The sequence below is a fragment of the Euwallacea fornicatus genome, chromosome 12 (assembly GCF_040115645.1).
Source record: "Euwallacea fornicatus isolate EFF26 chromosome 12, ASM4011564v1, whole genome shotgun sequence".
Classification (NCBI taxonomy): domain Eukaryota; kingdom Metazoa; phylum Arthropoda; class Insecta; order Coleoptera; family Curculionidae; genus Euwallacea; species Euwallacea fornicatus.
Window position 1 is genome coordinate 1,904,756 of NC_089552.1, and position 27,646 is coordinate 1,932,401.

At 36.5% G+C, this 27,646-nt stretch overlaps 2 protein-coding genes and 1 non-coding gene across 12 annotated transcripts in view; 2 read left to right on the forward strand and 1 right to left on the reverse strand.

Moving 5' to 3' along the window:
• LOC136342415 (serine/threonine-protein kinase Nek2-like) overlaps positions 1-27,646 on the forward strand; it is a 43,103-nt gene that overhangs the window by 11,747 nt on the left and 3,710 nt on the right. Inside the window, exon 2 of one of the 2 annotated variants that reach the window (XM_066288199.1) lies at positions 14,764-14,854. The exons of the other annotated variant lie outside the window; for it this stretch is intronic. The gene's annotated coding sequence lies outside the window, so the exon portion shown is untranslated. The remainder of the gene's footprint in view (positions 1-14,763; positions 14,855-27,646) is intronic. 2 annotated transcript variants of the gene reach the window in all.
• Positions 745-27,507, reverse strand: alpha-Catr (alpha-catenin related). 9 transcript variants are annotated; one of them, XM_066288181.1, is made up of 14 exons: positions 27,320-27,404; positions 19,157-19,337; positions 14,263-14,443; positions 10,038-10,198; positions 9,490-9,699; positions 9,207-9,438; positions 8,140-8,309; positions 7,805-8,059; positions 7,466-7,744; positions 6,996-7,151; positions 6,765-6,941; positions 6,502-6,708; positions 3,617-3,667; positions 745-2,743 (listed from the first exon to the last, which is right to left on the reverse strand). In XM_066288181.1, exons 3-14 carry the CDS (start codon positions 14,294-14,296, stop codon positions 2,609-2,611), a joined length of 2,067 nt encoding a protein of 688 aa, XP_066144278.1. In that variant the 5' UTR covers positions 14,297-14,443; positions 19,157-19,337; positions 27,320-27,404; the 3' UTR covers positions 745-2,608. The 9 variants fall into 9 exon arrangements, with proteins under 9 accessions (XP_066144278.1, XP_066144273.1, XP_066144269.1 ...); XM_066288176.1 differs by lacking the exons at positions 19,157-19,337; positions 27,320-27,404 and adding exons at positions 22,290-22,456; positions 22,518-22,761; XM_066288172.1 differs by lacking the exon at positions 19,157-19,337 and having other exon boundaries at positions 27,320-27,507.
• TRNAK-UUU (transfer RNA lysine (anticodon UUU)) lies at positions 26,172-26,244 on the forward strand. The gene has a single exon. It is a non-coding gene; the product is annotated as a tRNA-Lys (tRNA).

The window sequence follows — 27,646 nt, forward strand, 5'->3', positions numbered from 1 at the left end:
CCTCAAAGTTCCAAGGCTTAATTTTAACAATGCAATTTAAACCGAGCTAATCGATGTTGCATAGACCTATATAGTATTCAAACTTCGGTCGGTACCAGGGAAATTAATTCTTTTGCCCCATAGGAATAACTGGCAATGACCGTAGCGAAATTTGATAGATGATTGAGGTTAGAAACCTTAGAAGTGTCAATTTTAAGTAGGCATGTGCAGTTTCTAAGCTTGCAATGTCAAATATTCGCACCAGACTTCAACACATGCTTACTAAAATTTGATATTCCTTAGACTTCCAACGTCAATCATATGTCGAATTCGGTTAGCGTCACTGTCCGTTATTTGTAGTACCCGGGCAGAAAAATTGTTTTTGACGGCACCGCCCAACTTTTAATAAATACGAACAGCATATATGTACATGGTGCAATAAGATCTTCTAAACCATAAGAGTTACAGTATCAGTTAAATTAAGGCAAATTTGCGCAATTTCGTGGTTATTTAGAGTTTGCTTTCAGATTGAACATCTCTTGGCTTTGGAGGAGTCGGAACACTTCCGGAGAATAGGGCGAGAAACACGTATTTTGAAAACACAAAAATTATCCATTATTTAGACCGAACTTAAAGTAATCTGATATTGAGCCAGTATTTATGTCTCGTATCTCTCCTTATTATCGACTGAGCATAACTTATCGATAAAATTAACGGCATAAACCTTGACAAACAAATATGTATGCTCAATGAAACTAGAGTAAATTTATTATTAAACATATATTATTTATATTAAAAGTTATTAATATCTCCCAACAAGTCACGTCCATAACATCAACGAAACGTGTTAAAAGATCGCCCATACCAGTTAAACACATCGCCCTATTTTTATGTATAATATTCTCACTTTTATTAATATTTTAATAATATGTTAGTAACACACAATACCTAAGACCATAACTAGCTCTATAATCATTAGGTAAATACGATTTAAGGTACAAAAACTACACGCTACGCTTCTGGTCATGAAAATATTTCTTTGGTATCACTATCGTAACGTACTAAGCTCCTTTTTGGTGTTTACGAAACGAATTTTCATATAAAACTCTCGAGAGAATTTTTTATCAAAGGTTTTGATTTTTGGGAAATCACATTTCTCTGAAACCTATTGCTGGCTTTGACGTGGGAATGTTAATTGTAAAAGCGATATCCAAGAACCAAATCCAAAAAAAATTTGTTTTTCATTTTGATTTAATGAAACAAACATTAAAAAATTAAATCATAATTATTATCATAAAAAATTCAAACGAGATTGTTTTATGTAAACGCACAAAAACTAATGGTTTTTAATACAAACTAACAGGGTATAATAATATTTTTTTAATTAATAATAATTATCTAAAACATTAATTTGTCTATGAGTATCACTGTAAGTATGAGTTTACAGGCACGACATGAATTATAATATTAAGTAATACGTAATACGAAATTGTTCCTAGCCTTAGAAGGAGTGTCGAAAGGGACAATTGTAAGGAAAATTTATTTTTTCTTAAAAAAAATTACAAAATTAAACATGACATAGATGTAGTTGCATTTTTCTTCAAATTTAACTCTTGAAAAGAAGAAAGCAGGTGAAGGCATCAGTAAGTGGTATTTAAGACGTCGTGTTCTTGTCCCCTCATTGTTTCTAATGTTCTGTTTCTTTAGTGTGCTCTAGTTGACCAAATCGTTTCTCACTAGCATTTTCTGAGAGAATAATTAGTGGAAAATTCAATTTATGTTTTTTTGTAGCTAGTTAAAAGTAGTATTGTGCCAAAAAAAGCGACACAATTGCCTAAGCACAACCACTTTGTGAGTCTTTCTTGTCGAAGATGATTTCAAAAATCGCCTGTAAGTGTTGTCAATTACTGGCCTCAACCCCAATAATGAACTACCTGTAACTAACCTAACTCAATTGAGGAACAAACACCTATACAGACACAAAAATAGATTATTTAAATTATAATTATACGTTTATATACCTTCTGGCAAGTTTTAACTTTCAATATATTATCTAGAAAAGCTTAACCTTGTCTTAACAATTAATATATTATATTATTAATTTATCGGGCTAAATGCTAAATATCGAGGTGATTGGTGTAAGTTATTCTTTATGCAGTCATTTTGAATGATTGTTTTTCATTTTTTTATACTTACTTTAAATCACTACTTTAGTTGCTAATGGTACATACTTATAAACACATCCTTGCCTCACTTGAGTGCTGTTACTCACAAAAAATGGAAGATCATTTTTATTGTTTTAGTACGATTTTGTAATTTGCTTTGTTGTGATCAAGGCAGGCAAGAATTAGTTGTTTTTTGGTTTCTGAACTGAATGTCCAAATTATTTACCTAATTTGGAAACTGAGTCAAAGACCATTACGGAAAGAAATTGCCTGAAACTTTGGCACGATATGGGAACTTTTTCCCATCTATAACAACCAAAAAAAGCAAATTTGATTCCTCGATAGGCCGATATAAGAAATTGAGAAAAAGCAAAAATGCAAAAAAGGGAGATGTCCTAGAACAACAAAAAGGAGACCCGAGTACGTCTCGAGTCTCCCTTGTTGCGCCGGGACATCCCCAACTGTCATAAGCTTTGGTCCGAGCCTGTTGCCGTGCCGCCCTTGGAATCGCCGCTTGCACCGCCACCACTAGACGGGCCCCCTTCGCCCCCCATACCTCGTCCAGTCCCGCTGCCACTGCCTCGGAATTCCAGTTTGTACTAGAAATTTGAAAAGGAAAAAACTTCTATTAGAGTCTTCTAAAGATCAATGAACAGCCTAGCAGATGTTAAGTAATACAGGCCTAGATTCAAGTTAACATCCTAGACTTCCCTTTTTTTTCCAGATAACTGAAAAATTGGTTTGCTATTTTAATAGGCTTGTATTAGTAGGATTTTTAATACCTATTTGTGCTGAAATATTCATAGAATCTTCTAAAGAACTCTTTGCAAATAAAATAATTCAGCATTACCGAACTGAGTAAAAAACAGCAGGTAAACCGACTATTTTCTTACTGAAGTTCGGGCCGTAAGAACTGAAGGGAGGTTTTGAAGGAAATATATATTTATGTAAAAATGCAACATGTCTTATAGGCATTCGCTGCCAATTATAGCTTTGCCTAATGGAGCAAAATTTCATTTCATCATACTTACGCTTAATTTCTCAAAGCAACGTGTTCTGAAACTACTAAAAATCTGTTTTGAAATTTAATCGTACGAAGAACTGTGAAGATTTCAGTACAACTGCAGTATTCCCTTTAAACACTTAATCAAAGCAATCACTTGTTTATATACACTTTCTTATTTTGATTATTTAAACATACTATACGTAAATAAATAATTACGGAGTCCATTAGCCTTTTGGTAATGCCAACAGGCTATTTGTTACGGCCGTTAGCTGTGACTATAGCAACTATGAACCATACACTTCTATGTATATCCAACTTCTAATAAATAACATCTAGTTCTTACAAATGGCACACACAATCGTATACAGTTCTGTAGCGTGCTCGAAAACAAAATGGTCGAAATCAAATTGAAATAACAGGTTCTAACACGAACACAAGTACGGGCAAGCACCATCAAATGATTAACCTGGTAATCGTCATGGTTGTTGAGGAAAGCCGGGTTGTCGGGCAAATTAAGCTGATGTAAACAAGAACAAAGTTAATAGCAATTTATTTTTTGTTTCAAGCAATAGTAAAATGCTATTGTAGTCTTTTTTTTCAAAAATTAATAAATAACATTTTGCTATTGCAAAATGAAACCAATAAACTGTACGTTGTGTTAGCTGTAGTTTTCGGATGTTAGTCGTTTAATAGCTACAAAGGAAATGAGGATTTTTCCTAAATCTTTCTGTCATTGCGAATTTGCCAGTCAATTACAAAAATCAGCATCCCAATTTATACAGTCATATGTCTTTTTCGAACGATGTTAGAGATGTAATCCAAACATAGTCTGAAAGGTCGCATTGTGGCCTTCGACCGGTACCCAAAAAAAGTGAAGGTTGATAGGATGATCTCTGCAACGCGACGCAAAGAAAATTACAAAATTTCATCCGATATGCCAGAACTTCTTTCACTCGAGATAAAGTTGGCTTCGTGCTAACAAACAACAACAAAAAGGTTTTAGTTTAATAGAGAAACAAAAAAACTAAGACAATGTCATCACTTTTCAGGAAATTGAGAGATTTTATATTTTTAATATTTTTTGTCGCGACTTTTTGCGATCACGGTCGAAGACCACCTTTCAGACTACGAAAGACATTGAAATAACATCTTTCACAAAAAGATTTAACTATTTAAAATCGGATGGTAGATATACGATACTATGGCCTTCTGGCTCAATAGCGACGGTGTTATCATGGCTCGCTTGTTGTGCGTGGACTGTTTGGGTGAATTATGGAGGAAAGTGACCAGGGGTTCTTAGGCGACATGTAAAAAAAATTATTTCTTGATTATAACCTATCGATCAACCATCCTTAGTCACATCCCCTCATATATCTCACCCAACGACCTCTAGTAGGCACATACCCTGCACACGCGCAAGATTCGTCCCAAACGACCTCGAACCGCACACCGACCCGCCCACAGTATATCTACTGATGCTGATTTTCAATATCTTTAACTTTTTTCCTTGTGTGTATTATTTACTTTTAATTCAATTAAATCGTATATTAAGTTACCAAGATGAAGTGAAATCAATGCACATAAACAAGATAGGTTTAAACGATTGTAACCAAAATGAGTTGTTCCTATTTTCGACACGCTATCTATTCAACTTCACTTTATCTTAACTTTGAATCAAATGTGCTGCTGATGATTTACTTTTAATTTTTACAAGTGCGAGAGCAAATTAAGTATAACTAATTAAGCATGAATAAAATAACTAAAAGTGCTTCAAGAAAACACCTAATTTTGTTGATTGTATGTGTAATAAAGTTTCAGTTACAGGAAACACACGCTTAGAAAGAGGGAAATACGATAATTGTTTTGCAACAATTTTTCGAAATTTTCGAGTTTGTTTGACGAGGGTCAGTCGAAGCTATGTTTAAAAATATTGATGTAGTAATGAAGAAATTTACTTTAACGCACTCGAAGAATATTCTGTATATAAAGCCAGACCATTTATAACTAAATACAGGGTATCTTTATTATTATAATAATGAGTATACACAATGTGACACTAAAAGTTATGCGCTTTTAAAACTAAAAAGTCCCGCTGACACCGTCCTGTTTAATCTAAATAATAAAAACGTTTTCTAAGAAACATTTTTATGCGACAATTTTTGGTTAAAGTTATGTTCATGCCCGGAAAATCGATTTTTCTTAAAAAGTCAATAAATGATACAACTTCCCAAATCTTTGGAGGTCTTCAAAAATCATTTTTCTTACAAAGAATTTGATGGGTGCTTCAATTATTTCAAATTGGATTACTGCTGTCTCACGGTCCAATACTATTTCCAATGCCCTGAAAACTTGTGCTAACAAAATCAATACTGCCCTTAGATTAAACTCAATTTTTGTCCAAATCCCAACGTTGATATTGGCCAAATAATAAATTTCAATAGCTGACCTAAATACTGCAACGTGAATGGTTATTGAATATAGCACTAAAATCATCCCTTTTCGAATCAGTAAATATCTGAAAATCTGAAAATCTACCTAATCTATGTAGCGTAAAGAGATATTATTTCTAAGTTAGCTGGCTACATTAACCATGCCTTTAAAAGTTCCAAATCGTCCACGTTAGAAATATAAAACTAGAAAGAAGTTTCAACAATCAGAAGATTTAAAATAGAAAAATCAGCACTATACAGAGTCGAGGACCCTATAGGTCTCAGCAATTTATATCAGATTTCGTCTGCAAGAATATCAACTATAGGTCCCTCCCTGTACAAACCGAAGGAAAAAAGAAGGCACTAAAAACAAGAAAACTAAGCTTTCAAATATATTTTTTTAAAGACAGTCAGCCATGCAATAATAAATTCTTATAACGCAAGTTTAGTTCAACAAAACCACAAATATTGTTTAATTTTGAAACATTAGTCACACGACATAAATGTTAGATCATAATAATTTTCCTGAGCGTACGTACTCATCGAGGCAAAGTGGCAGTGCCTCTCAAGAATCTCTGTTCGTTTATTAATCTGTGCAAAGCCTGAGGACTCAACTGGCCAGGCAAAAGAGACCCATTCAGCTCGTCGCACGGTATAGTGACTCTTTGTGGTAATGTGATATTAAACTAAATAAATAAAAATAACAAAAGAACAGTGATATAAAAGGAAACAACTATCGTAAAACCAGAAAAACACACAGCATAGAAGAGAACATTGAGAAAACGTAATAGAAAGAGGAAGTGAAGAAGAAGTGTTGAATACAAAAGTATTTTAACATCAATACTTTCAGAAAGAAGAGTAGTGTAGATAGGGTATCATAGTGTGGCACAAAGTGGTGAGTTCTGAGAATAGTAACACTCACCTTGGTAGCGCACTCAAAACAAACTGTAACGACTTTAGAAATAACGTTCATAAGATTCTTGGTTTCCTGTATAACATTATCGACTTTGGTGAAAGTGGCCGCTTTCCCCACCGTGTGATCCTTCACCGTGAACTGCAGCCTTTGAACAAAGGTCGGAACCTTATCAAGGTTCTCGAGCAATTCTTTCTTTTGGGCTCCACCAGGCACCTGTTAGGGACAACCTTCTTTAATAAAAGTTTTATAATGGTTAACTTTATGAATACCTGGTAACTGAACTGCCGGATGACCTTGTACAACCTGTTTGCTTCCTCCGCAAAATACTCGGCTTGAGTGAATAGATCTTGAGTGGTTTTAAGGGGACCTTCGCCTTTTGTAAACTGGTACATAGAAAAGGCCATGGAAGACATGTTTTTTGCTCTTTTGACTATGTCATTGTTTTCCTAAAATATGCAAACTTGGAGAAGCAGTGTAGGGTGGTAAAACCGAATGCTTACATCCATTTGGGTACTGTTATTCTCCTGCCATTTTTCGGTCTCGGCCTCCATTTCGCTCGTGGCAAGTTTCATTTCGAGCCCAGACTTTGCGATCTTTTCCTGTTCTTCGGTATCCAGTCTCACAGCCTTAAGGGGTTTCGACGTGGTTCCATGTTTCTGGAATTCATTTAAGTATGTATGTAAATCTTTGAAAATTTTATTGCTTTTACATCTACGATAATTCAAAATATATTATTGTATAAATTATTCTGAACGAACTGCGCGAATTTTGAAAATGATTTACTCAACAGTGATTTTTCGGGTCGTATTAGAAGTCAACTTATTCATTTGATTCAGGCGCAAAACAACACTTCCTAATATTTTTAAACACATTCTCTTAATAGCTGTAGCTTTTTTACATCTAACGGATCATAAGTAAATCACATTATTATTATATCAAAGGGCCTTTAGAACAAGGTAGGCATACTCACCCCAGGCCTGGGTAACGACATGTAAACTTGCTTCTCCGGCTTTGCCTGGCTAGCTTCCAGCACATCTTTGACAATAGTGGTAACGTCAGACACCAACCATTGATACATTTCAGCAAACACTTCTAGATTCTCCTGAGAAATTTTACTGCTAGGGTGCAAAGACACCGTCTTGGCAGCAGTTACCACCTGAGGTCCGTACACGCGAAGATTGATCTCGGTAAATCTCGCTGAAACCTGAAGAGTTTCTGATACTGCCACGTGTCGCAAAAGTTTACAAACCTAAAAAGAAATCGAGATGTAATGAAAAGTTTCACGTAATTCAGAAGAAAAGCGACTGACTTCTAAAATGTGATCAATTGAATCTAGGAAGTGGTCGGAAGTTTGATGTAGTCTATCAATATCCCCCGACAGCGCTTGTTCGCGGATGGCTATAACCATTTCCAGCCCCTGCTTGGTAGCTGTGTTCAAATCCTGGGCTTGGCTAATGGCAGCGTTGGCTAAATGCCTGGATAAGTCTCGGGCTGTGTTAATGCACACCTGCACCGACTCTTCTACTTCAGGTGAATTCACTGCTCCCTCAAAACCAATTTGTATCTAAAATGTGGTTTTTCAAATGAAGAGAATTCATGATACGCGCAAGAAATCGGCAATTTAGGAATCGTTCAGTCACTTACCACATTAGCATATAAACCTAAAAGATGGTCTAGTTCAGCCTTAAGTCTTTCGCTTGCTTCTAAGATTGCTTCCCTGTGTTCGTGGCTAGTATAGGCACTGTCAGTGAAGTCCTGAGTTCTTTCTAGTACCGCTTCCAGGGCTGCGGGCAATGTATCTTGGCAGGAGGCATCTAGAGTTGTGAAACTCTCATTAAGTTTTTTTCCATATTGTTGAATTTCAAACAATCAAATGAATCAACAAAAATTACTCTTCTCTCTAATGTTTTTCATTGCAATTTTTAATATAAGTAAGAATCTCATGACTGTTACTAAATATTCCTAATAACCTCGATTCAAAGTGGTAATGGTCTTCTAGCGTATGCCAAATCTACGATGATTCGTCCTCTAATGACTTATCGTTGACAGGAAATTAGCTGAGACGACCGTGTAGTTATATATTTTGCGGTCCCGGTACGAATTTATTAAATGCCTTCCTTTTACACTCAAGGCATCTAGTAAAATTCTATATAAACACAATGAATAAACAGCTTATCTCCGTTTCCAGCCGTTTATTGTACGATAAATCTACCCCTATGTTTACCTACCGTATATGTAACGCCACCCTTTAGATGCCCCACAAAGATAAATAAAAATCTCTTTCGCTTCTGAATATCGCTGCTCCATGGAGCGTTACAAAAGGACATTTTTGTTTCTGAAGCGTGATTATTACCTAAATCCCTTTCATGCTCAAATGTCGGGAATTCGAAATAAAATCAAATGTTTGGCTAAAAACCGTTTGAAATTCACATTGCATGCAAACACTCGCCACGGAAATTCTTTGGGTTTAACAATGGCTTTCTGCATAGCTTCTGTAGTTTCTCGCCCATTAAAGTTTTCGCTATGAACTCGCATGTCTTTATTTTGCCACATAAATCCCATTCGAGACTTGTTAATTGCATAAAACACACTTCGTGGCTGACTTTCAGATCGAGTTCAAGCATGCCGAGTTACAGAATGTACACGAACAGAGATTGTTACTTCACGACATTTAGACAGGCAATTTTAGTAAACATGAAGCGAATACTGACCCATCGTAACTTTGCAGTGTTCCAGAAATTTTTGCAAATGTCTCATACATGCATATGCTGTCCCTCTATCATTTTCCATTTCTTCTCTTTGGGAATGTACGCTCGTTTCGCTGCCATTCAAAACACCATCTTTGACCACATAATGGATAAAGTCCATGGCTCTTCGCATTTGGCAGAAGACGGTGTCTCGGTTTTCTCTCGCCGAGGTACTATCTGGGTGCCTTAAGCTGGTCTACACGGAGATAATATAAGTAAGCGTGTGAATGGATAAGTAAAAGCGTACCTTGCTAGAGGTTAATAACATCATCGTGGACCTCTCCAAAACCTGCCTGGCAGCGGACATTTGAGCTCTCCTCCTCTCGTCCTTAAGGTCGTTCTGCCTATCTCCAGTGAGATGGGCGAGCTCGACCATTTCAGCTCCAAACTGACTAAAAGCCTTGACGAACTCGGTGAAATTGCCCACAGATTCTAAGCGATCTAAACTGTGTGAAACCTGAAAGACAACAAAAATTTAGCCGCCATATCGACGTTTCCTGACGTCCCCGACAAATTTCGCAAGAACCTGCAAATTGTTGCCTGCTCAAGAGAATTCTCTTCTCCGAGTGGCATAAACACTTTGAGATCTTGACGGTTCTTGATAGGGCAGAAATAGAAATTAAGACCTACAGAGGGGAATTGTAATTATTCAGGTTCCTGAAATTTACTGTCGTCGAAATTAACGCGCCATAAAAGTGTTAGAACTTATGAGGTCGTATAATGAACTGGAGATAATTTTCTGCATTGCGACAGCACTTTAACTTGACATGTGCAGGGTTTTATGGTGGAACGTACCTTATCTTTGGCTAGAAGAAGTTGCTTGACGACTACAATGTCGGCCAAAAGTAACACTCTAGTAATAGAAGCTAAAAGGCATTTGGCAGCTCGTACTAAAAGAGTTCGGTCTAGGGATACTTCCTCGTTGGTCTCTTCGCATATCTGCTCTATGGCACTGCCTGAAAACCAACATGTGAACCTATTGAAAACAATCGCAATTTAAAGATGAAAAGACCAAGGTCTTAATACTCCTGCGAACAGCAGTCGAAAAGAGAACGAAAAATGCAACTTTGCATTCATAGAAGCTTAAAATTTCAGACCGATTTATGAGAGACAACAGGCCGTTAAGAGACTAGAATTTTCTTCAAAGTGAGACGGTTTTTGTTGTTTCAGTTTCAAATCCTCAAAAGCATTTAGTATACAGGCAAACTTTCCATAACCGCAATGAATACAGAAATCGCGTTTCCAACTTACGTAACTTCTGGTTGAATATAAATGTAAAAAGTTTGCTAATACCTGAGCGACCCAAAAAGCCTTATCACAAAGATTGCGAAATTCAATTCGTATTCAGAAATTTTTACTACTTACACAAAGTTTCTTTGGGAACTAGAAAAATCCCCGAGAGTTTTAGCTGAAAATCTCTCCAAATCCCTACATCGTTAGCCCTTTTTCATGTAAAAAGCAGCAGGTGGGAAGGTTACAAATCGGCAACGACAGTGTATTCCTGTCTTATTTTACGAGATTTATTATTGACACTGCCTACGGATTCTACCAAAAATAAAAAAATCACCATGGTTTCCTTTGAGACCGAAACACCCAAAGAGGCTCATTGCAACCCAATTTTCGATGCTTATCTCGTCTCACAATCAAATTTCTGTTGAAATTGTATGCATATATATATATATATAAAACTTTCTAGTTATTCGGATCCCAGTGCTCGACCTTCCGACGAGAAAATTTTAAAGCTTCAGCAACTTTAAACGAAAAGCATTTATTCTAATTCGATTTTGGCTCGTCTCCATGACAAAGCTCATACCCGGTTCCAATAATCCTGGTCTGTTCATTCGATTTTCCTCCGAAAACTTTCCGAGTTTTCCGAGCAAAAGTTCCAGACAACCGGCCAAATTATGTGTTTCTTTGTCGAAGCTTCGTAATTTTCTCTTACCAAAATATTTGCCCTGTGTTGTTCAGCCCCTACTTTTCGCCATTTCTTTAAGTCGTTTACAAGTAATAATAGTTCGCTAGCAATTTAGTTCCCCAAATCAATGTATAATATTTTAAGCGAGGCATCATGGAAAGCTCATTGGAACTTGTGTTTAAATGAAAAACAGTGGGCTACTTATACCTCGAATTTAATTGATTGGTAATTTCAAGTCCTTGAAAGCTCAACTGAAGAGGGGACTCGAGAGAATAGATATCCGCCCACTTAGCTTTTACAAATGTTTAAGCAATCGAGAACTAAACGAGGTTCAAATACAGTATGTATTGATGAGGGACGTGAGTTTTCGAATAAAGCTTCGTTGCTGTAAAAGTGAAAGAATGAGATTACCAAGCAAAAAGCAGTAATAGGGCAACATTTTTGTAGTCCCCCGACTTAATTACAAGAAGATTAAGCCAGTGAAACTCGCTCATTTAAGGCTTCATCACCAAGGCGAGCCTTGAAAAAATCTCATTAGAAGTGTTTTCGATATATCTTGTTTTGTTTGCGGGTGTGATTCGTGCCTTGAGATTTACCACAAACCGCGAAATTTATTAGGCCATTACCACATAAACAAAGAAGCTTTGCATTTAAATTCAATGGAGCTCTCCTGCGGATTTATTTTCCTTTTAGAAGGACCCTAATCTGACGGAGCAAAATAAAGGGAGATTTTTTTAATTATTTTTTTACTTTGTCTTTTAGCTCCGGATAATTGTTCCGCATCGGGTTTCTTGAGTTAACGAGTATCGCTTTCACAACGGGAAATTTGATTTCCTAACCATACCTTAAGTACGATTTTTAAGTATTTTGTGAGTAAATTTAAGTTAGCAAGCCCACAATCATTATGAGTGCCTATCGGTTTCCATATGGATATCAGGTATCCGTATATAAATAAAAACAAAAATGATCACATTAAGTTCAGTAATGGAAACCACCTGTTTCGCATCCACAACATGTTTCAGGTCACGCCTGAAAGGAGGTGAGTCTAAAAGAGAATTTTGAGTGCTCGACTACGTTTATGAATGTCATCGATGAGACACTTTCCCAATTTAAAATTGAAGCTGCTCCTATATAAAGCCCATTAGGATGTTTATAGTGACACAATTCGCCAAAAATTGTCCAATTTTTTGAGCCAGGTATGCAAATAATCCAATTCTTGTGTGCTTGTGTCTGAAGCGTCGCTTCCAAATAGAAGGAAAGAAAAAAAGATAAAAATTTAAAGGTTCGGATTGCACAAAGTTCCAATAAGCCCAGTTAGAATTAGTTCTGAAAAGTTTTCTTCTCGCTCCAGATGCGGAAAACCATTTTGAGCCTGATAAAAAAATTTATTGTACAAACTCGAAAATAAAAATATCTTAAAATAGGCAACATTGTGCAAAGTGCGATGGTTGAAAAACTGAACTAAGCGTTGAACGTTGATGCGGATAACAGCACTACGGGGAATCACCTCATGTGTTAGATCTTTAATCGTAAATAGTAAATTGCTTAATTAACGCCCTGGGATAACAGTTCACCGCCCATTGTTAGGTTTTTTTAATGGTCACCCATCGTTATCCTATTAAAAAGGAAAGGAGTAATAACAACGTTAATTGGACTTTATGTAGATATAAAGGGAAATTACCTTAGCGTAGTATTTGCATGTAAGCGTATCGCAAAGTGCCGGGTCTTGAGAATAAGTGGATGAAATTTGCATAAACTTTACATAAGAGTTAAAATTATCTTAAATATATGTGCCAAAAAGTATTCTAGATTACTAGAACGATACAGACTTTGAATATACCACACTTAGGTCATCACTCCTCCTTTTCAGGCGATATCTAGCACCCTTAATGTGTGCCCATTTTGTATGAAACTTCGTATCTCGAGAGGAAACTCCTAAACCTTTTGGGCGCATCGAACTTTCGTGTCTGAAACTAAATACAACTAAACTTTTAGCCACAACAAGTGGCAACTCTGCAGCTCTGGAAACAGGTCATCAGTGACAAAAGTTTCTTCTCGTTACCTCTGTTCTTGAAACGTAAGAGCTCCGTTTAAAATTTTAATCTAAGACCATTCTTTCCAGAACGTAACCTTGTCACGCTCCTTAAAAGGTATTCTTCGTGCAAAGGGTCTGAAATATTATCTAATTCTAAGAAGTCATTTTCAAAAGATATGATGAAATTGATATTTGACAACATGGGAACAAATGCGAAATCTACTCAATAAATTTCGCCCTATTCTTCATAATTTTCAGAGAAAAACGAATATTGTGGGGTTTAACCTTCCCCTTGAAAAAAAGTCTTTTTGTGGAGGCGTGTGGAAAGAAAAAAATCCGTGTGGAGTGGAGAGCGAAATACTTTAAGGGAACATTACTGTAGACAAAGTGACTCGAGGGTTTAAATCAAAAAAAGCTTTTTGCTTCCGAGAAGTTGAGTAATACCCCTTGGAAGTCGGAATGAGCTATCAATAAACATGCATAGTTCACGAAGTGAACGTCGAAACGAGTTTCCGCATAAATGATTCCACAAATTGAATCGGGCGCATATCTAGATAGTAAGCGCGAATTCGTGGAAATAAAATGAGCATTCCCTCGCTTTAAACGTGTTCCAAGGGTTAGATATTGAGCAAAAGTTACGGGCACAAGGGTTTATGAATACTTAAACGCAAACGATAAATGCTCCCACTTACGGATACAGCAAAAGGAAAACCGAATTTTTTTTTTCTTTGAGCTAGAAGTTTTACGGTTCAACTTCTCGTTCGGGTTACAGAGGATTTACTAAACATTTCTGATTTCCTTGAATAAAAAAAATAACTAAGCCACCGAAGGCAAAAAAAAGTTCTTTTACGCTTAATCCCCTGAATTTCCTCGGTTCTGATCAAACCTGAGACAAAAACTTAGGTTTGTAACTGTATTGCAACTAACAAGTTTAATGAACGTATGCAGGTAAATTCCTATTTCCTGAGTTTTCTTTGTCCGCTATGTAGACACTGCTGTCATAAAACTGCGTAGACCCATTAATTAGAGAACAAAATTTAAACATCATTTCACACCGATCGCACACTTACCAGCTTGTCTCGCTTCTTTGCAAGCTTCGTACATGCCCTGTCGTATTTCCTGATAATCGTCCGCAATAGTTTCACCGACAGTAACGAACCTCTCGATGGCCAAGTTGACTCCTTGACCGACGCGCGCCACTGCAGTCGACCGAAACGAGCCGACGCTGCCATGTTCTATCAGCGAAGAAATCTGAAAACGTAAACGGGAAAAATCAGGGTGACGAATTTGAAATTTATCCAGCGAGGTAAAAAAAAATGCGAGTCTCTTACACGGGGCGAGTCCTAAAATGCGGAAAATGGAGATTAAGAGCCGCTAGAAGTAAATAATAAATTGTCGAGGGCGAGGTACAATACAAATTATGGCAAAAAAAATTAATGCAGTGGCAGAAATCGTGAAGATTTGGGCCACTTTTTAATTGCAACTGGAAAAAGAATGCATAATATCCTAGAAGGAATTTGTTTTATGTTGCAACTAGTGGTTTTTGCTAATGTTTGTGCCCTCTCTTGCAGCGATTACTTCCGAAGAATGCCATTTGTTATTTAAATATCCAGTGGATTTATGCAGACGACGGGCACCTTAAAGTCGACCTATCTTCAAAAGGTAAGTGCCATACCGACTGATATTAACGCACACGTAAACCCAACCCATCTGGGTTAAACCCCTTGCCCTAACTCCCCCGCTGATTCGTTGGATAAACTCCTGTCAAAACGTCGACGCATTTAATGGCATCCTGATTGATGAACATCATCACCGTTTTGCATATGCAACACATCTATCTAGGACTTCCTGGTGCATCGATTTTTTTAAAATTAAGTTACCACTAAGTCTAGGGATGATGTATGAGATGCTTTGAAGGGTATAAAACTTAAAATCAGTTTTCCTAGGTTGCAATTGCTAGTTGACTAGAAACGGTTGTTTTCTATTTAACTTGAGGCATCAATCTGCATTTGAAGCAGCTGGAAGTTGGCCCTTTTGTTCATTTATCACCGGCAGTTTGCATACTCGGTCTGAAAGCCTCTTCAAAACGAGCGCTCCAAACTTTTGCGGCGATTTTCTCCAAACGTGATTCCTCTGGCTTGGATAGAAGTTGAAGAGTTTTATTAAAATGTCGAAAACACTAAGGAAGTACAACATGTTTATTCGGCTCCTACGATAGAAATTCTATAGATAAGCGCTGGGGGCTCCCGAAAAGTTAGAGGAGCACGAGGGTTAAACTGTATTCAAGTTTAACGTCGAAAATTCAAAAAGTATATTAGACAATCTAAAACTGCTCTGTAGATACGGTCGAAACGCGCAGTTTATGGTTGAAGCAAAATAGGTGTTGACTTATCGACATGGGTACGTGGGAATACGACTCCTCGATGATCCAGACTGATGGAACGATTTGTGTATGTTTATGTGCGCGAATGGCTACGTCCATCCACAAAAGTGTACTGATAATAAATATCTGTCAGCATGCAAGATACAAAAAAGGTAAACACAGGAGTACTTCCACTTATATGCATTATAAATTTATGTAACCCACGTCCAAACACTACTCGTAAAGCAAGGAAATCCTCAAACTATACATATTGTAATAAATGCATGTAGATCGAGTAATAAATTCCGAAAACACTTTCCCCGGGACGTTCTCAGAGGAATGGGTGACAATATCCAGACGCCTGTCGAAGATTTATGAGGTCATCGATTTTATTTTTTATCTCGATATGGACGTGCGAATTACAATAAAAACGTCTTAAACTGAATTAAAATGTATCAAAAATCTGTGCTTTACACACAAAAAAAAAATTTGAGGAAGAAATCATTTTTGTTCCAAAAGGCCTAACTTGGAGTGGAAAGGACAATATGTTTCAGCATCGCGCGTCACAAAAGATTTCGGTCTGTTAATTAATTAGTGACCCATTTCACTGGTGGTTAAAAAAGTTTGATAAATTTACAAAGAAAAACAAAAAAAAATCACTTAAGCAACAATAATTAATCAATTTTTTTCTGAAAAGTTCCCCATACAAATTTTAATTTTAGACGAGAACTAGAGCTGGGTTGGAGACATAGTCATTAATTTAATCAATTTTCCCGTACTGGCAAAAAGGAAAACGCCATTTTACTTGAGTGACACAATTGATGGATTTTTTTATTGTTTAGGGTCTACGCGTATATAAACATGTAAGGCAATGTGATGGGACAATGTAAGGCTGTTTCTTGGCTCGAATACACTCTATTAAAGTGATAAATGATTCCCTTAAGGACACGTCTTGGGACATTTGAGGATAATTCTTTATGCAGCAAAATATATGATTCCCGCCTTCCTAGTTTGAACCGAATGACTTGATAAAATCGTCATTAGTTTTATGTAAATGACGATTTATGTAATGACAACAACTTAAACTCTTTGGTGAAAAATTGAGATCTGAATGAGGACAAAGTGTCAAATGCAAAAGATCTAAAAATGGGTTGAAATAAATGTAGAAATAGAGCACAATAAATGAAACAGGATTAGGTCTTTACGTTAACTCGCTCCTTTCAAACAAAATTTCTAGTCGCAACCTATACGGGATATTGGATACTAATAATAAATTGACGAAGCTGCACAATGTTTCCATGTAATCCATTGCACAAACGAATGGCGAGTTCCTATAAATAGCAATTATCAGCACACCCTCATAAACCCCTGTCACTTCACGTCCTCCCAATAAACCCTGGGGTTGGGCAAGGAGTGTCATTCGATCAATTAGTTAATAACCATGGTAATTCGATTACATTCGCAGGATCTGTAACACTTAAGTCGCATTTCCACTTACATTCAGACAGTTTATCCATTAAAAAAAAGTTGTAAAACTCGTTCGAAAGTACCTGAAAATTTTTCCAGGGTCCCACTGGCCTAATATTTACGGCCTGACCCCGCTAATGTTTTACCTTAACAAAACTGCGGCGCAATATCGCCCACGGGACCTTTAGATATCAGATAGGGACCCCAACACTGACGGGATTAACGAGAATCTTTTAAATTCGGGTCCGTTTTCGAATCAATGGTCTATATAGAAAATGGACGTCGAAGAGGAGAATTAACGAAGTGGAGGAGGACAAATAAATTCGGATGTTTCTGGAAAGTTCAGGGCTATGAATCTGTCATTGTCTGACTTGGATTTCAGGGTCTGTTGCGGTTTATAACCAAGGAGGGATAAAAAAAAGGATGAAGATCCTTCGAGGACTTGAGGAGATTCTTGTGTACGCACTTATTTGGTAACTTAGTTGAAATTGACTTGTAACAACTTCTTTCGTGTGTAGTTCTCGGATCTCTAGGCATTATTACTCACTTAATAATAATTTGTACTAATTGCTTAACAAATGTTTTAAGTGAACCTATCGTATCGAAAAACCTTCCTAGAAATTTACAGAAGAAAAAAAGTTACTTTGACCCTCTGTAGAATAGAAACAAGCCACATTTGTATGAGGAAAACTTCGTTGATTCGCTCTATTTTTTAACTTCTAGTACCCAATACCATAGAACCGTATACATCCTGTACAAGATATCAAACAGGAGGTGCAAGAATATGACTATTTCTTTACAAATACGAATTAGCCGAGCTGTACTTCACAATGCTTAGAATGAAACAATGCAGTTTGGGCCACATGGAATATGCGGTTAAGCTGGGAGATTAGCTCGGTTTGCTACACTAATTGACTGCACAGTCAATTAGGGATGAGATTCCCTCTTTATCGACGCCCTGGCTCGTTTAATCCCGTAAAACTGCAGTGGAGTGCCTGAATTTTCAAACAGAAATTTGCATATCATTTGCCCAGAAGCTATGTCCCTGTTTATAGCCTAAAGAGCATAAAGGATATTAGGAATTTTGCTTACGAAGTGGCTGCAGGTTAATAAATTCAAGAGCAAAGTTTCAGTTTTGAAGATGGCGGGGTGTAATGGGTTTAACCTTCGGCACGGCTAGCCATAAAATTGGTCATTTTTCCTTGTCTGGTATGTCGACCTAAATAAATAAACTCTAGGTTAGCAATGTTAATCCTCATTTTTCAAGAGCATGTTACGTGTCTGATCTGATGTTTAGTCCTTAAAGGGGAGGACAAAAAATTGGCATGGATTAAATAGGAACTGCTGGCAATTTTTCAAGACCAGATCATTTATCACTTTACGAGGGTTAAATTGATTTTATTGCGCCTGTTATATTGGCCCAATATTCAGTGGGCCAAACTCGGTTTTACAAATTAGCGAACTTCCAAATTCCAGTTGCAAAACGTTAAAAAAACGTTGGCCTTTCGGGACACGTTTCATCACTTAAAGTCGTACAATTGAAGTAAATGCGTAGCTGTTCCTAGTAAGCCATCGGAAATGTAAGCATCGAATAATCTTATCGACTTGATCTTCATATTCGAACAGACCTACCTAATGTCAGCAAGATATAAAAGGTAAGGTTTCACTAATCCAATAATAAACGTCCTTTACGAAACGCAAATGCCCGACGTTTTAAATATAAACTCGACTAAAAGGATTAGGAATAAGCGACCTCCGCACAAACTGGGGGAGTATCAGCTAAAGGGCCGCCTCGGGCCCTGCCGTACCTGGATCCATAAAGGACCACGTTCATTCACTCATTTCATCCCCAAATGAATCTAACAAAGTTGTCATTGAATCGCTTTCGTTTGAAAGCAAAAAAAGGATTTTTCCAGTAATCCAGGATTAATTCGAGCACTCTAGTTTGCATGATTTCATTAAGCTTTCAGCTTTAATGTGCCATTTTAGAACAACTATGTTTCCAGGGATTGTGATTAATGGCTGTTGTCAGGAAACGTTGAGCGTTAATAAAAGGCTCAAGGCTGTTTAAAATCCCCTTTGCAAACGAAAAAATCATTCCCTCTGCCGGATTACAAACAAAATTATCAACATACCCGAACCGTTTCCAACCTTGCCAGTTCGGAAACTCTCTAACAGCTCTCAAAAGTTGTAAGTGATGGATGATCTGCCAAGTACACCTTATTTGTATTAAATTGTCCAAGATTAATTTAGGCAGGGCCTTGGAAGTAGACAAAGAGGCAGGCGAGTAGAAGAACCATTAAAATCTGAAACTAACTGTAAATGGCACAATTAAGTCAGGCTTTAAATGGGGGAAGGCTATTTAATTTGAGCCACGCAACAACGACATTGGCGTGTCGTAAGCCAAAAGGTTATTTAAAAGACAGCTACAAGGAGTTTTGTTTTATCTGCAAATGAATCAATAATCGAGCAAGAGAGGACTAAACAAAAAACCCGCAGTAAAACATAAATTTGCAGCGAAAGTCATTAGCCTATTTAGGTTTCGTGTTTATGGAAACAAGGAAAAAATACCGGATTTGGAGGGAAATAATTGTTATATAAATTACGTTATTCGAATTAATGAATCCTAAACGTGTACTGCGTAATTACGAGAAAAATGCAAATTCGACGTTTGTCCACCTCTAAGGACCAGTAGATCGTAGTTCTGATAACTTTCCCACGAGGAGAATATCAAGAGAAGCAATGAAGTTAGAGCAGAGCCTGGGCCAATTTTTCCATTTCCTTAGGAGTCGTCTTTTTTGGTAAAGTTGGACAATGATATGTTGCCTCTGATGCATTAAATATATGGACAGAATTTTCTGAAAGTCTATTATTTTCGTAACGGAAAACTTAGCTGTGAACGATAATTTGACTCCAAATACCTTGGAAGATGTGGTCTTGAATAATCTAAATTATGCATATAAACTCTAGTTCACAATTAGATTCTCGGACTACAAACTGTTTTGAGTTTTATTACCAATGTCGGATCATAAAATTGCTCTAAATGTACGAAATGGGATTTTCTTTGCCTTAAACGAATTGCGCCCAATAAATATTTCGGGAAGGAGGCCTGCGAAAATATTCCGAGCCTAAATTCAAGACCTGGAGATTGACATGTTCTGAAATTGACAATAAACCAATTTCGTTATTTCGAAATTGGGTTCTCTTCGGCATTCAACACTTTGGACGAAAAATTAACTACTGGCAGGCATATGCTGGAATGGGTAAATTTATCGATATCCGGCCATAAATTTGCTCAAACATTCCAATTTCATTAAGTGGCAGTCAGATTTTCTTCAGCCTACAATAATATTTTCAGATTGCAAATTTGCTCTAAATATTTCATGAAATTTCATTGCCTTAGAAAGGAAGTTTCTTGGGCCTGTAAGGATATTCGAGAACGAGGTAATGGTCACATATTATTTGATTAGGAATGAACAAAATGATCGAATGCGGTGCTAATTTTACTTTAATTATATGAACACCACTGTTTGTCTAGGTGTGCGTTCCTGGGGCCTAAAAATGTTTTAAGTTTTCGATCAACATGACCTAGACTATAAACATAACGATGCATCATTATATGTATAAAATGTTATATATTCGATGTTAAATTTGCTGTAATTGTCGCAGTTTCTTTTATTCGAAATGAGATGACAACAATGTCTTGAATATATGAGGGAGTTATCGATTAAAATATCCTGGAAGACAACCTTAAACTTACAAAATGAAGAACTTTTCCCCTAGAAACATATAAATTTGAGGAATGAGTTTCCGGTTCACATAGATTCAAGTATACGTATAACAAATAACGACATGCCGTCATATCGAGATATATTTTGTATCGAAACAATAAAGCGAAATTATTGATGCGGAAGAGCTACTAAACTAAATCGAATTTTGAATTGTAAAAATTCAACTTTTACTGGGCATCAAAAAGGGTTTATCAAAATCAATAAAAATATATAAACCTACCTAGTTTCACGAACAGACAAAAATTGGATGGCAGACCTTAAATTTCTTCTATAGAATCCGATTTTGGTCTCTTTAAATTGATTTTCAGGGCTTCGCGACAAGTTAAGACAACTGTTTCATTACTCGCGGAGATAAGTCCAGAAACTAAACAGTTTGACAAACCTGGGCCAAAAAGATTATGCAATTCCTAGTAATTAACTGATCTAATGATTATCTAGGGCGTGGAACTAAATAATTCTTTTGATGCTACTCGAATATTGGCAGAGAAAATTAAACCGTACTCCTGGATAATCCCATTTTTCATTCACGAAATTTCCCTGATTAATTCGTTACATTTCACGTTTCCCTGGCTGAACGGTCGGTTTTCACAATAGAGAAACGTCAGGACTATAAAATTATAATTTCATTTGGTTTTTGTCAGGAACATATGTAATTTTTTTCAATTGCCAGGTATTGTTTGAAAAACTGTTCGTTTGTGGCCTCTAAAAACAGAATATATAAAATTTCAGGCAGTGCTTCGGTTACTTTCTAGTAAGCCTAAAGATTCTGAAAAAAATTCGTGCTTGCGAGCTTTTCACAATTGATTTTTCAGCTCACTTCGTATCCACCAATTCTCACAGATCTTGTGTGTTGGTAGGTACAAATTGGATTCAGTGAATTGATATTAAAATTCGCATATGCATATACATGGGACGAGCGGATTTTGGAACAGTGCAGGGTTGCTAAAATCTTATAGCTTTATCGATCTCGAATAAATCGCTCGACTAATCCATTTCTAGCAGTTATCAATCTTTGAATATATTTTCAGAATTTGGATTTTCTGCAGTGCCAAATTCCTCTCTAAAACAATTATCTAGAATATACTACTATTTAATTTTGGGTTAGGTATACATATATACATTTTAATACTACTAAATTCTTCCATAATATCTTTTTTCTAATACACTTAAGTAAAGTGGCATTTTGGAATTCAGACAAAGGGCCAATCAATACAGTGCCATTTTGCAACTAGTTACATATTGAACGCAGGCACCTTCGTTTCATTACTTAATTAGCAAATGGAACAACGTTGTACCTCTTCACATGTAGTGTGTACCCCACACGGATCACGTATGAAAATTAGAAAATGTTTTGCGTTACTAGGGTCGTACTGCGATACTTCGCTACGCTAATCCCGCAAAATTCCACTCGTTGCAAAAAGTTATCCATTTCCTTATTGCTATGAGGGCGATGCTGAAATAATTGAAAAACTCATACCTTTCCATTCATAGCTCGACTTGACAGGCACGATCTAGGCAAGCTCATCTTCTCAGTGCTTCACTCACTACAATCAGAATGTACCTTTTGCGACCGCACACCTGAAGTCAAATTTCAATAGGAAACACATATTTTGTAAAAATCTTTTACATGACGACAATCAGCTTCTGAAAAGGCTTTTTTAGCAAACAAAGTTCCCAATGGAATGTTTTAAGAAAATTATTGTACAGCGTTATTGTTGACTGGTAGAGGAGGTCTAACAGGTGCCTCCAGACCTCGGGAAACAAGGTTATGCCAGTAGTTTTAGCGATGATGAGCAACGCAATTTGAGAGAGAGTCCAATTTCAGGTCGAGTTTCTTTGGTCAAATCCGTTGAAGACTGTTATAAAGCGGTATTCATATTAGAGAAATATGGAAGAACGAACGAGATAACCCGCCAGACAGCGCGGATCCGGGAAGACTATATCTGTGCTGCAGTGCTCTCGAGTCCGGGACTCCGGAGGCCTATCGATCACCTGGATTTCGCGCCAAGAAATTAAGCATGCGCTACAACATCCCTCTTTATCCCTCACAGACACACCAACCTACACTCATCTCCTTCTGTTAAATGTTAGAAAGCTAATAACGTATGTCTCAAGCCGACGACGTCATGATGTGGATCATTCTATTCAGATGCTGATACATTAGAACATCAAAAATGTGTCACACATTGAAAGATTAGCATTCTTGTCTGGGACTTTAGATGAACGATTACCTCGGAGAAATAGGGCCTTAAGGGCCCCATTACGTGTCCGGAATTCACCGTTTTGCCAATTCATCCATTTTTCCCATCTTGATGCCTTCCATGAAGGCCGAGGCATTATAAACAACCCCGTCATAAATCAGCTTTGACTCGAAGGTGGAAAATCCTGAATAAAGGGAAAAAGTCAATTCGCAGCGAGTCAGAATTCCGGCAGAGGGACAGCGAAGGAAACGATCCTGCTACTGCTGCTGCTGCTGCTGCTGCTGGTGGATCCTGCGGCTGCCGCAAAAAGCGGAACTGTTTAAGGGACGTTCTTTCGTTATTAGTGTCCAGATTTGGTTTTACACAAGATTTAGAGGGTGTGGGTTTAAAACTGCAATTGGAGGTCGTGGACATGAATAGTGAGTAAAAAGAAATACCTGTGGATTCCGGACGTCCAAGCTGAAATACAAATTCACAAGAGAAAAAAAACTCATATTCTGCCTCGCCCATCAGCCAGCATTCATGGTCGCAATGACCCACTTTGGAGCAAAGCGTTACTTAAAATAGGTGACAATTCCGTAAAATCACGTATAGCTCTTCGCACTACTGTATATGAAAATAATAAGAATATTTACATTTAGAAGACCAAAAATAGCGTGTGCAACCAAGAAAATAAAATAAAATCATTGACTTAGCGCTTTAAAATTTACAAAAATGGTTTAAAATGACCACGAACAGCTATGGCACGTGAGTCTAATCTACTTCTAAGTGCCTGCCCTTAAAGATGCGCAGTATGTTGTTTAGGAATGGCAATTTTAGTATGAAAATAGCTTTCAAATATCAAATAACGTTACAATTGTTAGTTCTTAACCAAAAGGCATCTGGAAACTTGAGGCAACGCCAAACAGACAAAGTTTGTATATCTAATCTCGTGATTCCATGGCGTGTCTGACGTCGACATTTCCAAAGCATCGCGAAGAATTAAACCTATTTGGCTCGATTTATCGATCAAGTCCGCGATGTGGTGCTAAATTCTTTCATAAATGGCAAAATTCGAAATTTGAACCATAACTAATGATCGACGAGGAAACATTAGCCAGTTTTGTAATTTGAAACTCAGCCAAAGTTCCTTCGTTATTACCTCAACCCCATCTCGTAACAACCTCCGCTAAATATCGCGTAATATAAAACCAGCCAATTTTGGCACTTTGTACCATGCTCTAGATACAGATACAAGCTTTATATTCGTATACCTACATCAGACATTATGTTTAATAAAGATTCTACGCGAGCAAATTGGAAATCGGTTTTTAGCTGGAAACGAATTTCCTCTGGATAAACTTTTACACCACACATGGGTCGTAAATTGCCAGATTTATTCGGCAGTATATCAAAACTTTATGTCACTCGTAAATAGAGATAGTGAGTTCCGTTATTAACCTGATCGAAACGAAATTAAAAAAACTAATCTTTGCGGTACAACCCATGGAATTCGATTCGTCAACAGGTGCTATTGGCCAGAAGGGAAAAAGTCAAAACTGTCTATGTAAAAATGATGGAAGCAAACATTCTACCTGATAAAATAAATGAAATACGAGCATATTTACATTATGAATAGGCTCATAAATTGAAAATTGATAGAAATGGAAATTCAGCCTCAGGAAATGGTGATGTAGTGCTTTCTATAAACTCGAATGCAATTTTAGATATGCTCTGCCGCATATTAGCTACTATATTCCCATCATTTAGCATATTGATGGATCTGAAGTATTGAGGTAGATATCAAAATAGAGAAAAGTAATTTAATTGAGTCGTATTCGATTTATATTCACTGGGGCTGCATCCGCCAAATTTGTACCGGTACCCGTAGATTAGAATTTCCGGGAAATTATTCCTCTAAAAAGTAATTACCCATGCCATATAATTTCTTATTATAATTAATAATTATTTACACGATAAGTGAATGAAGGCAATTAATAATCTAAATAGTTTAACACATGAATGAAGCGAGCGTGTTGATAGAGTTGAGGTCATTAATCGCTCATTAATACACAACTTAGCTACAATGTACTTTTTACATGTGTATATTGCTAAGGTACAAATTATCATAAAAAGTGTTATGTTACGTTACAAAATATGAAATATAAAAGTGCATAGAGACTTGTTAGGATTCTAAAATAGGAAAAAAGGCATTTTCTACTCATTTGCAATGTTTAATATTCATGAAACGTTATAATTAAATTTAGCCAAGCTCGTCATTTCTCACTGCAAACAACTTGGATAATTAATGAAACTTATTAACGTGAAAATATCTGGTTTTGACTTTTGGATGATGGCTAAAACTCGTTTAAAACAAAATCACTTACCATAATCACTCAACTGAAGGGGTCGTTTGAATTAATCGCTGAGGTGGTCAAGTAGGGTCTTACAGATATAATATATCTTATTGTATATAAGGAAGACATTGACTTACCTGTAATGGAAAGAATATGACTAATACCTGGGTATTATCATTTTAACTGCTTGTGCAATTTGATTTTTCCTTGAAGTAATCACATATCTAAATAATCAGGGAACGTGTTTTCGCCGAGTATTGCAGTTATTATTAATGAACATAGAAAGATGTTTGTTTCAAAAACTAAGAGATACCGTTCCAACGATTTTGAGATGTAAAATTCAGTGGGACAACTAATAGTCTGGCCTAGCATATAATTTAGTAACGATCAATAAAATATATTAGGCAGAAAACAAAAATATTTTAAACATTTCTGCGAAAAAATGTTCTATACTTAACGTTAAACAACCACAAAAATTTACATAGCAAAATTAGTTATAGCAAGTTTGGTTCACTCAATAAATTCATTCATTCATACTATCCTACAGTATGAATTTTCATAATATATAATAAGCTGTTTTAACAAGAAATATTATCTGGAATCATTAAGAGATTAAAACCCTACAAGCAGTTCCTTTGGTTATGCTTATACTTATTTATGTCCCCTTCCCTCCCAAGCCTTTTTAAATAAATACCGAAATCTTATTGAAATGGTTTATGCCCCTGGACTATATTACCTAAGAATATACCAATTGAACTTTTACGCTCGGTTTACACGTACTCTAATAGGAAATGAATGACAAGCACTAAATCCTCAATATGTGCCCGGGTAGCTCAGTCGGTAGAGCATTGGACTTTTAATCCAAGGGTCCAGGGTTCAAGTCCCTGCTCGGGCGGTACTTTTTTTTTGTTTAAAACGATATGAATTAAATAAATTTAAGGTAGGTAAATAATTTATTTCTTTTTTTTTAATATATTTTTTGTGTATAAATTTAAATTATCGTTCTGATGGACTAAGAAATAAATCTGATTAATATGTATTCATAATCATTAATAATGAAATTTAGCAAAAATGTGTAGCAATAATTGATATAATGAATGCTTCATCTTTCGGTAATTACGAAGTTCTCAACACTTCCCCAAAGGACTAACCCCATCCCTTAGGTTCGTAATTGAAATGTTTTTGCCCGTTCGATCTAAGCGGGAAAGTCCATAAATTTCGAAATACTGCAAACTATATAGTTCAACCAGCAAAGTTTATGCACAATGTAAGTTTGATAAACGCTTACTAAGATAACTAATTTTGGTTGGCTGAAATAAGTTTATTATGACCCGGTGCAGATTAACAGTTTTAGTCACATTAATCTTGGGAATAATATAAGAAAAATAGTGTAAGATTCGTAGTAGCATTTTCTACAAACATCGTAAGTAATAAGTGTCTAATTTGAAGGATTAGGCAATTAGTGATGTATTTAGTTTTCATATTATTTTCATTTTCACCACACGGAAATCTGCTCAAGAATGTTTCTTCAAGAAAATACGCTGTAGTATGAAGTTATAAATTGCTGTAATTGCTATAATTCAATTTAATTTTTACAGGTTTCAGGAATTATTCTGCTATGTGAAACAAACTACTTTTAAGGCATGATCTTGCATCTCTGAACTCTGATCGACTTCAATTCCCAATTCCATATGCATACTTAGTACCTAATTATATACTTCAATGTCTAATACCTACTAATGCTCTAACAAATAGGTCCTAACGTCTATCCTATTCTACACAATAACATATTTCAAAACCGCCCTCATCAACGTGGCCTAACCCTAACTCCCCTAAACAAAACACAGTCCTAACCCCAAACATCTCCTACTGATCGGAGAGCACACCCAAATTTCTTCCCTATCCCTTAAGTGAGCAACCCCACACACCAGCCACTTCAAGCAAACAAAGCAGCTAAACTACTCTATTACCTGTTTAACAAGGGGAAGCAAAGTTTGTTCTATACTACGTGTTTTAATGTCTAAACAATCAAAATTTGTTGTACCTACAGCTGCCATTTTCTACACTACTACCCTCCTTGTCCCTCACATATCATATGCACATAAATCTGTCTCGCTTGAAGGACCAAAGCTCCTTATTCATTCACGATCTGCCAAGAAATCAGATGGCTAATCAGCTGATTATTTGGAACAGGGGAGCTTTAGTCTGGAGCAATACGAATCCAGAACCGACAAAGATTGTACATCTTTGTCTCTGTCCAGACCGCGTCGTTATTTAACACAATGTGGAAACGGAAG